Genomic DNA, 11,566 nt, shown 5'->3' with positions numbered 1-11,566 from the left:
CACCCGTAATTGCTCTTTTAGGGAAATAGCTCTTTTAGCGTGCTGAGGCGCACAGGGGAGATGATCATCTGCGACACAAACAGGGGGTAGTGCAGCCTGATGTGTGCAACCCACTCGGCAGGGGAAACCACCACCGCTGAAGCGCCGTACCGCCAACACGAAGAGCTCTCCAAGAGCGTGCTGAACTCGTTCAGTCTTCTTGTCTCAGTAGAGTAGTCAGGAGCAGAACGATGTGATCGCTCGGCTCCGAAGCGAAAAGCTGAATATGGGCTGCATCTGCTGCCTACTTATACTCACGCTGTGATCAGCGGCAGCTGGATGCAATAATCGCATGCCAATGTGCATTGGCTCGTTTAGTTTACACTCGAAGTAGATTGGTCTCTCTAAGCGATATCCCAATTCGTCGGTCATCCGACGTGACGTCGAGAGTGACCGACTGAAAGGGAACTATAGGTTTTTGTGTACTGGTGGGCAAATGAATTGTAAGTACATATGGGCAAATGGGGTATACTATGTTAATAGGTTAATACATCAAGGTTATTGGTCTTATTTAGTGCTTTTCGCTTTCATAATATCCAACCTAAAACATAACTTAACCCTTTAACTGACATCACTACTGTACAGTAGACCTTAATTTGATAGGGAATAAATCTGTCAAAAGGAGGAGATGAGAGAGCAATCTTTCCACAGCTATACTGCCCCACTTCTGTGTCTGTGTTAGTTTATATTTACATTATTATATGAAATCACCTACTAGTCAGCCATTGAATACTATGGGCCTAAAAAATGTGCAATTTTCTTACCTTTTTTATTATATAGATGTAATATTTTCTTCATTCTATTTATTTTTCTATGTATTTTCATTTAACTAACACACCTCTAAGAATGAAAATACCTGTATGTTCAATAATAAGCAAATAAATAAACAAACAATCATGGGTGTAGCCTACACATGATAATTATTTAAATAATCATATATTTTAAAAAGAATATCATTAATTTCATGAATATCAAGGACTTTTGTCAAGGTTAATCCATTTGACCTAATCAATATGTGCCTATTCATAAAATATGTGATTATTTTACATATTTACATCACAAAGTATAGTATGCAAAAATGTTTATGTAAATGTAAAAAAAACTACTTGTACCTTCACTGCAGTACTCCTTGTAGGCTACTTAGAGGCTACTTATACTAAAACTGCTTACATAAGGGAAAGTTCACCCAAAAATGGAAATTGTGTCATCATTTAGTCACCCTCAAGTTGCAAACCTATGAGATTCTTTCTTCTGTTGAGCACAAAAGAAGATATTTTGCAGAATGTTGGTAACCAAACAGTTAAATGTGGAATTTTCTTTCAGGTATACCTTTTATATTATATAGATGTATTAATTTAATATGTATGTAATAATGTATATATTATATATTAGATGTAATAATGTATATATTATTATATAGATTATTTCTTAATTTTATTTATTTCTATTTATTTATTTTCATTTAACTTTTTGATACACAATACCCCGTTGGGGCAACTTAATGGCTGCACTTTGTTCTGCACTTTAAGACAAATGGATTTGTTGTGTTTTCATATTCAAGAGATTATAAGCTAGATGCAACTTTTTGGGGGTTTGCATCGAATGTTCTTCGACTTTTATGCATAATAAATTTGTTTATGAATAAAGACTGACCTGTTGAAAGCAGTTATTTTGAATTAGATGCCAAATGCTCTCCTCCTATTCAGATTTGACATTGAAGGGGTGCATACAACATATTTGCCCACCGGCAACTATAGTTGCCGCACATTCAAATACGATTTTCAAGAAAAGAAAAAAAACCTGGGGAAAATAAACGCAGAACATGTTCACATAGGACACTATTAACATGACTATATGCATGAAACAAATCAGAAAAATTTGGGTTTGCGCAAATGGGTTAACAGAAGTGTAGTATATAAACAGAGTAGTGCCAAAGTATTACTTTAGCTTACATCATCAGAGTCTTTTAGTAGCACTGCATCATCATGGCCTAAATTAGTCTGCTCAAAGTCTCATTTCAAAATGAGTAATATGCAGGCAGAGGCGTCCCCCTGAGAGCTCTAGAAATAGACAGATCCATACACAATGCTGCAGCTAGTCCTAGATCAAGGAAGTAGGTTACTCTATTACTCTAACCTTTGCAGCACTCTATTGTATATAGTGATGCTAATACTGCTAAGAGAACTTGGCCTATTTCCATTAAGCCACCGCACACTAAGCAAGAGCTTTTGTACAGTTATTGGTCAGAATAATGGTCGCATGGAGATGAATCTTCAGTTTTGTTTAATTTTGGAAGTGCTAGCAGTTTTGTATTTGGAAAATCCAGGTGGGCTCTTGTTGCAACACAGACAATGAGGCATTTAATCAGCTAATGTGAAGAGCCTAATCTAACTCCTCCTTTACAAAGAGGAGCCAAAGCCATACATAAGCCATCACATTATGCTCAAATGAGGGTGCTCCTCTTGAATAAACAAAGAACAGAATACAATCTCCTGAAAATTTACCCATGGTAGATTAAAAATGGATCCTGCAGTGGGGGCTTTACTGGAAGGCTGCCCTGACCACCCTGTCGCTCAGGGGCTGGGTGGGTCTGAAGTTGTCCCCCAGCATCCCATCATTGCCTTCTAGAAGCTCTGCTCCTTTAATATGGGACCTGAGACGACGAAACTCCTCAATCTGGGGCAGAGAAAAGTGTTGAATGTTAGTTGAAAGAAGGCCAGCATTCACCTGTGTACTGTCTGACCTCGTTTTTCCATACAGTAGTGGGTGGGTTAGATGTGAGCCAAAATTTACTCTTTCCACAGTGTGCATTGATGGAAAAATTTAGAAATTTAATTTATTATATTTATTTATTAAATGGTAATAATTTATTACCATTTATTACATTTATTTTGCATTACTGTATATTTATTACAATATGTTTGTCCATTTTTGGAACAAAGATGAATTAAACTCAAGTAAATGAACAAATTAATCATTAATAATTAATTGTATAACTAGTATATTCAACCTTGTTTAGATACATACAGTAGACTCACATTAAATAGCAGTGTAGGTACTATATAGGAAACCTCAACTGCTTGATTGATATACCATAGAAAAATGTAAATTACATTGTTACCTAACAGTATATCATAAAGTTTTATAGTACATGCTACTTAACTTGCATATATACAGTATAGCTACTCTATATAAATTTATACAAACACACACACACATTCATATAAACTGATGTATATGATATAGCAAATCTCAACTACCTGTTTTTTATTTCCTTGCAAAATGTAACTATATTATCACCCAGCTCTTATGTCCAACATTATTCGCATACATACAGTATACTCACATAAAAGCGATATATAGCAAATCTCAGCTGCTTGTATTGTCGCAAAATGTAAACTACATTTTCGACCAGCCCTAATCTGCTAAATGTGACTACAAGGCATAAAGTTAAGATATTATAAACATTAACATTTTGACTTTCTGTGAAGCTGCTTTGAATGTGTTTTGTGAAAAGTGCTATATAAATAAATTTGACTTGACTTGACAAACAGGGCAGAAAACTGGTAAGTAACTCCATTCTTTTACTTACTCATGGGTGAGTGTTGAATGTGGACCCTGTGTGTGATCTTTTTTGGAAACATGATGAAGCAAGAGTATTTTCTTGTCTATTTTCTCCTCTTTTTGCTATTATTTATCCATTGTAACTTCTTATTATAATAGTCTGAAGTGTTTATTCGAAGTCATAACATAAGCAGGGTCATACACTATATAAGTAGGGGATAACATATCAGTGTTGCATTTTGACTTAATCCAAGAAGGAAACAATTTATATCAAAAATTTTATTATAGTCATCAAACACAGACAAGACCCTGACCTGCTTTCATGTTTGACCTCATAGTCAATATATGACTGGCCTTTACTTGAAAGTACCCCTGCTCTGCCAGTCATTGAGATCAAAGATAAAGCAGTTGCAGACAAACAGCATATATTGTTCTTCAACTTATGATGTATATCACTGTGGTAAACCCCAGTCTGTTCAAGTCACGTCAAGTTTGTTTCTGATTTCCCGTTTTATGTATTCATATATATTAGTGTTCTGAGATATGATGAAACATTATGCACTACTTTAAAGGTTTGGGGTCAGCAAGATTTTGATATTTGAATGAAATGTTTTTAATCAGCAAAGACACGTCGAATTGAACTGATGAATTGAAAAATGGCAGAAAGACATTTATAAAGTTACAAAAGGTTTGGTTTCAAATAAATGCTGTTCTTTTCTTTCTAAACATAAAATAAAACATAAAATATTACTGTTTTTTACGATAAATAAATTCAGTCTGAAGAGGATAAGAGACTCTCAAAAACATTAAAAGAAAAATCACAGTACACAGTAGTGAAATTTATACACAGTAGTGATTTATGGAGGGGACAATATTTGCTTTTAGTGAACTTCCAAGTTTAATTAATCAGCATAGGAACATGTTATATTGGTAAACAATAAACTTGGTTAAGGTATTTAACTGACAAAATTATTTGGCAAAAAAAAAAGGCTACTACTACTCATGGAGTACGGGTTTTACTTTTAAATTTTACTTTAAATTTTACTGCCAAAAATTGCATAGAAAAACAAAAAGCTCACAGTAAATGACGTATACACTGACTATAATATAATCAATTATTAATATGACTAATATTTTGATATTGGCTCTCCCTTGTATTTGTTTGTGCATTCCTCAATAAGCATGTTTCTATGCATTATCACAAATAAGAGGATTGAAATGCAGAGCATACACAAAGGTTTTACTCTCTCCAAACACAGCTGCTTAGAAAATCTACATAACATCAGTATGTTTGAATAAAGGGCAAAGATAGCCATTTTCCTAGGTCAGGCATTTTTGGCCACTATATTATTATACTATATTACATACATACTTGAGTAATAATAATATTTAACAATAGTTGTTGATGTGTTACCTGCATCTGAGAGATGGTAAGGGGGTAACGGTAAAGAATCCAGGTGACGTTCTCACTACAGGGCGGTGTGGTTAAAGAGCCCTCATACACCCAGTAATCTCTTAAAAGAGGATCTGAGGAGGTAGACAAACCAACGGAGGCTCTGGTAACCTTTAACTAGCATATACCAAGATGTTGTTAGCAAAGATAAAATATCAAAACATGCAAATAAAACACAATTATCAGTATAATAGATTATGAATTCAAAATAAATGATTTACCAGGCAGTAATGTGTTGGGGTTAAAACATGGAATTATTTTTGTCTTTCCCTGTACACATAAAAAAGACATTTTAGGTCACAAGGGTATGAGTCATAGTCTTTTTGGCTATAGTCTCGAGTGAGCCAGCTCTTCTACTCACCTTATACTGCAGGTCCTGCAGGACGTCTGAGATGGCCTTCAGTCCAAGATGTTCCTTCCCAATCTGCATAGAACAAATAAGAGCACCAATGTCAGCTGAGCATGACATACTGCAAGAAGACCAGAGACAAAAAAAATCAGCCTTTCTCTTGAAAGGCTTTCTATATTTACACCACTGATACCATGTTTATTTACATAACCCTATTGGGTACTTCTGTATCTGTCATGACCTTCAATATGTGGGCAAGTCAAATGTAATACCTGCACAAATAGGGCGATGATGAGAATGCCCTTTTTCTTGCCCATGGCCTCCTCCACGCTGTTGAATAATGTGGAGTTCCAGTGGATTAGATGAAGCTGTGAGAGATATTTATTACTAATTGAGTGATCTGCAATAAACCGAACTCTGAAATGAACATATACAAAGTATGCCAAATCATAAAGTTGATTATACTTTTATGCCAATTCCGTGTTCGGACTGGTTTGACTCGCAATTGTGCCAACAACTTGAGGAAACACGATATGGTAAGAGGTTGACAAACATGGTAACATGTTGAGAATGGGTCCTTATCTTTCTCCTTGTGTACAGAAGACCAGGAGCAGGAGAGCAGGTGTCAGGAACAGGTGATATGAATAGATCACTTGATGATAAATCCCTCACTTGAGCATGTGGTCTTGTTGTTTTTGACATGGATTGATGTCCCAGTTTATGGTTTTGTAGCTAAAAAAGGCTTCCTTCCTTATAAGTCAAATAGATATAGCAGCTGACGTGCTGGTGTTACCTGCATGGCTTATGCAGTGTGGATATTGTGACCTGTTAATATAGGCCCCAAAATAAATATGTGCTGTTTATGTGTGCGGTGTGAAGCAGGCTTGTTTTAGTCTGTCCCTCAAACATCAGAAAGGATGAGTAAGTGAGAGGACCAACAAGAGCAAATGCTGATACGGAGTGACACTGACCTCCATAGGAAAAGCCTTGAAGTTGACAGTGTGTTCAGATCCCCTCTGGTTCTCTCTCCCCCAGTGGAAGCGCACCTCGCTCAGTTCATACTCATGGTCACTAGGGAGCGGGCCCCCAGTCACAACTGAGACAGGATTACAAAGGTCACAGGAAAGAGAACAGGATGAAATTACATAAAACAAGCTCACTGTGCATAGCCAGTATATCACAGACAGCCGATTTATGTCATTTAACCTCTCTGTGACCAAGAAAAACAAAACATCTTGTGATGCCACTTTTGTGATCTTTGTTAAAGAGATAGTTCAGCCTAAAATGAAAAAAATTTTTTTAATCACCCTTATGTTCCAAATAGTGGGCAACCATTAAATCGATAAATCCATAGCAGATATAATGCCTGATATTTGCCGTTTTTTAATTAGAAAAACTTCAGTATTTGTAAAAACAACTATAATAAGATTACAGTATCAAGAAGTTGCTAACATATAAATCTGATATTTTTTACATGAAAAAAAAAATGTATGTAGCTCATTACCTGTCAAACTTAAAAATCACCAAAAAGCACCATAAAACTAGTCCATCTGACCAGTGTTTTTAGTATAATTGAGATACAGTTTTTGTATTCTAAGCTCTAATTGTAAATTAATGAATTTTGTGGTTTTTGTTGCTTTTATGTCTATATAGTTTTTATTCATTTTTATTTCAGTTTGTAATTTTAGTACATCAAGTTAAACTAAATGGAAATGAGAAATTCTGCCTTTTAAACTAGCTGAAATAAAATAAGTTTATGTTTTTTGTATTTTATTTTACACCAGTTAACATTTTTCTTTATTTCAAGTAAAAAAAAAAAAGTATGTTTTTAGTTTTAGTTAACTATAATAACCCTGCACCTGACTCATGCAATATTATTATTATTATTATTATTATAAGTCTTTTGTAATCAAACGATATTGTGTGAACAACGTAAGATTTAAGATGTTTTACACTCTAAAAAATGCTGAGAACTGCTCTCTCCTGGAGAGGATGCAAAAAGCTTGTGCTCTGACTGTAAGTCAACAGCTGGGTTGTAGTAAGCCCTCGCTGGGTTGTTTTATTGGAGGGAGGGGGAGGGGTGTAAAGTTTCAGCAGTCGGTGAGATTGACCCAGCCACTAACCCAACAACTGGGTAACACAAAAAATACCCAGCGGTTGGGTAGAAAAAATAACCCAGCATTTTTAGAGTGTAGCAATCATCCACTGATAACGTTTATTCCCTGTCAAATGCTAGAATTTAGACTAGGACACTGGCAAAAAATCTTATGGCGTTCTTTTATGATTTTATGGTACTTTTTGTTGTTTTTCTGTCCCTTTTGGAACTTGAAAGTTGTAGTCAACTGTAGTAAAAAAATCTATTTTGGTGTTCAAATGAAAAAATAATGACAAGAATTTTGAATGACATGTTGGTAAACAAGGCATAAAGAGGAGAAAATAATGGCAGCATTTTCATTTTTAGTGAACTATTCCTTTACATTCAAACATAGAGAGAACTTTCAGCATGTTATACCTGATTTGGACTTGAGCATGATCCTCACAGTGTGACCTTCATTAATGACTTCACAGTCCCTGCAAACAACATAGTTGGGGTTAAGCCCCACCTCCAGGAGCCGCGGGTCATAGCGGGCCTCCCTAGAGTTAAGGTTTATGGGGGACTGGTACTCTCCATTTGCCTCAGGAAACAGAAGACCCCATTCAACACCTGGATTTATTCACAAAAGACAAAAAAAAAGTTGATTCAGTCAACCTTATAATGATGATAACATTTTATTCTAATGCAGTTATCAAAGCATACTTATCTTGCTTTTGAGTGGATAACACTGTCCTTGTTCATGACCCACTGATCAACCTTGAAACTTTTGCACCATGATACTTTGTGTCAATTCAGTTGTGCATAGACATAAAATATTTGGCCCAGCCACAGATAATAAACAGTGGTCCATTTTTTTTGTCCCGATGTTGAAACTAAATAAAGGCTGCCAGAGCTCCAGTGTCTCAAAGTCATTACTGAGGGGTCCAACAGGAATAGCATGACACAGGGGGATACAGGATGTGCTCATTTTTTCCCTCTCTGCTTTTCATCTCACCCTATCTATTATTCACTCCTCTCTCTCTCTTTTTTTTTTTTTACTATTCACTATGCATATGTTTTATCTAAAATCTCACTAGTAAAGAATACGTTATATTATAGATCAGGGGTGTCAATCTCAGTTCCTGGAGGGCCGCAGCCCTGCAGAGTTTTGTTCCAACCCTGCTCCAACACACAAACCATGTAGTTTTCAAATAAGCCTGAAAGACGTGATTAACTAGATCAGGTGTGTTTAATTAGGGTTGGAGCTAAACTCTGCAGGGCTGTGGATCTCCAGGAATTGAGTTTGACACCCCTGTTATAGATGAGCGCTGTTAGACATAAATGAATGACTCTATTCACAAAAAGAACAATCTTGGTTTAAATACCATTTTAAATGACTTTTTCCCTCTGCTTTTTTTCACATAATAAACATGCATTATTCAATTATGCTTAAAATATTTATTTTAAACACACTTTACAAGTTAAAAATATAGAGCGCTGATTCAAAAAAATGTCTGAAGTGGTTATTATTGACCACAAACAGCACAGCTGTCTAATTTTGTCTGTGTATTTAAAGAATCTGCAGTACGTATTTCAGGCTAACTGAGACAGGGTTGTTTTTATAGTAATTCCTGATCATGGGTGTGACAATAAAGTTTCATGTTTCACAAAGAGTAGAATTAGCCAGTGATTCTCTCATTGAATCCTTACCTTCTTCATAGCCCCAGTTCAGCTCATCTTTGCCAAGGTAGTTATCGGTCTCCTCAATAACATTATCTGCCATGGCCACTGAATTACAGCTTTCAGAACAACTTGTGTTACGTCCTGAGCAGATGGCAAAAACTAGTTCTTTCTGACCCTGTTTTCAGAGTGAAGTCTTCCTCGTCGTTTGCTCACTTCCCACCCATAAAACATAAAGAAAGTGGTCTATAACAATACAAGTGGAGGTGATTGAACTCAGTAGCTTCAAAGACACAATGTCCACTCTGAGACTGCAGCCAACAGAAACCAGTCGTCATTCCATTGAAAATGATGAGTTTTCTTCTCCTGTTCTCTTCTGGAAAAGGTGTCCTTTCTGTACCAACCAAAAGTAAGTTCACAAACTCACTCTATTAGCTACTACAGCCCACACGGTTCCCCCACAAGCCATCTGATTGGCTGCGTGCAGTGACTCTTAAGCCTCTGATGTAGCACCATGGAAACAGCTCAGCAGTCTGGCCTGGTTTACAGTCAGGCCACAAGAAGCACAGTGCACACTGGCAGGAATGCAGGAGTGACATTGCTCTTAGAGAGTTCCTCCCACAATGAAGGAAATGGGTGTGGTTAAAAAAGAACACCCACAAGGGGGAGGGTGAAGAAGGAGAGACTGAAGAGAGGGAAGGTCTGTTATTGTTTGCTTTGCACATTACTGATGGTGTTTTCAAGGTAAGGATGAGATGGTCCCATATGTGACCCTGGACCACAAAACCAGTCATTTCGAAATTTTTCGAAATTTTTCGAAATTGAGATTTATACATCATCTGAAAGCTGAATAAATAAGATTCCCATTGATGCATGGTTTAGGATAGGACGATATTTGGCCGAGATACAACTATTTGAAAATCTGGAATCTGAGGCTGCAAAAAAATCTAACTATTGAGAAAATCACGTTTAAAGTTGTCCAAATTAAGTTCTTAGCAATGCATATTACTAAGCAAAAATTAAGTTTTAATATATTTACAGTAGGACATTTACAAAATATCTTCATGGAACATGATCTTTACTTAATATCCTAATGATTTTTGGCATAAAAGTAAAACTGGCTATTGCTACAAATATACTCCAGCGACTTAAGACTATTAAGTCTTATTCTAGCACGTTCTTTCCTGTTCACTGGTGAAACAAATGTCCAGAGACAGCTCTACCAACTTTAATCAGAAGTTTGCAGGAGACCTTGTTTGTCAGCACAGTCAAATCTTATCTCGGTTCAACAATGCTAAATGTTATTTTATCAGCTGGACAACAGTAGCTTATGCTATCAAGAACAGTTTGAACTTCCACTAGATGAATGTATAAAAGTCTCCTGAATGCACTGATTGACCCAGATAAAAAATTGTAACAACTGGAGGAGGTGAACACTATGGCAGCCTTGAATTCTATACTAAGAAACTAATTTGACCCTAATTTTCTAAAATGAAAGGCAGCACATTACACAAAAGTGCAATCATTACCTAATTAATCAGAAGTAGGTCGTTTTACTCCCCAAAGCTCAGGGACTAGAACAGGGTTGTCATGTGATCTCAGCATTATCTATATTAAATCTATATTTTATCAGATATTTTGGGAAATCTGCATTTGCAGGCATCAAAACAAGCATTTTATCAGGAAGGTGGGTCTGGTATAGTGTTTGAGGAATTTGAATTCATTTGAATACTTTGAATAATTATTTCACTGTTTGAGTGCAGTTTCATAAGATTACAGCACTGTCCTCTAGTGGACATTACAAGACATGACAATATCCTCATAGAGTAAGAATGCAAGTGGTTTGGTACAGAAAGCTATGATTAATAGAACAATGTTCGTTTCTGACTCACCTTTGACCTTGCTTATGAAGCGAGTGGGGGCAAACAAATCTACTAAAAAAAATAATAATAATAATAATGTCTAAGATATCTATGCAGGATGATCATCAGGCCTGACTCTTGCTAGAAATACTGAATCCGTGAGTCGTTAACTGCTGCAACCAATCCAGCTGAATTCATAAATTAACAGGTCCATTGAAAATAATTGGATTTTAACTCCAAAAAGTTATTTTGTCTGACTCAGGAAAGAAATATGCAGATCATGCACCATTTACAAGCAAAAACTGTATAAAACTGTTCTAAACAAATATGTCAGTGGATTTTGATGTGAGATTACAACATAGGATGGTTTAAATTTTGACCAGAAGCAATGGTTTAAAGTTAAATCTTCTTAATGCTGGATTTGTTACTTATAAACACAGTGCTTTTCACTTCTCAAGACATTAATTGATGGACTGTAGTCGTGTGGATTACTTGTGAATTACTGTGATCTTTTTATCAGCTGTTTGAACTCTAATTCTGATGGC

At 36.0% G+C, this 11,566-nt stretch overlaps 1 protein-coding gene across 1 annotated transcript in view; it reads right to left on the bottom strand.

Annotated features, from left to right (window-relative positions):
* LOC107718107 (carbonic anhydrase-related protein-like) overlaps positions 1 to 9,660 on the bottom strand; it is a 14,714-nt gene extending 5,054 nt beyond the window's left edge. Inside the window, exons 1-8 of the mRNA XM_016525059.1 lie at positions 9,190 to 9,660; positions 7,918 to 8,109; positions 6,377 to 6,501; positions 5,678 to 5,773; positions 5,418 to 5,480; positions 5,278 to 5,326; positions 5,018 to 5,130; positions 2,544 to 2,715 (exon numbers count right to left, since the gene is read on the bottom strand). Coding sequence (XP_016380545.1) covers positions 2,581 to 2,715; positions 5,018 to 5,130; positions 5,278 to 5,326; positions 5,418 to 5,480; positions 5,678 to 5,773; positions 6,377 to 6,501; positions 7,918 to 8,109; positions 9,190 to 9,262 — 846 coding nt within the window. The 5' untranslated portion in view covers positions 9,263 to 9,660 and the 3' untranslated portion in view covers positions 2,544 to 2,580. The remainder of the gene's footprint in view (positions 1 to 2,543; positions 2,716 to 5,017; positions 5,131 to 5,277; positions 5,327 to 5,417; positions 5,481 to 5,677; positions 5,774 to 6,376; positions 6,502 to 7,917; positions 8,110 to 9,189) is intronic.
* Between the last annotated feature and the right edge of the window lie 1,906 nt (positions 9,661 to 11,566).

The sequence above is a fragment of the Sinocyclocheilus rhinocerous genome, unplaced genomic scaffold, assembly GCF_001515625.1.
Source record: "Sinocyclocheilus rhinocerous isolate Xijiao unplaced genomic scaffold, SAMN03320098_v1.1 scaffold480, whole genome shotgun sequence".
In the NCBI taxonomy this organism is placed as follows: domain Eukaryota; kingdom Metazoa; phylum Chordata; class Actinopteri; order Cypriniformes; family Cyprinidae; genus Sinocyclocheilus; species Sinocyclocheilus rhinocerous.
Note: the sequence above shows the minus strand (reverse complement) of the source record. Positions and strands in the feature narration are given on the sequence as shown.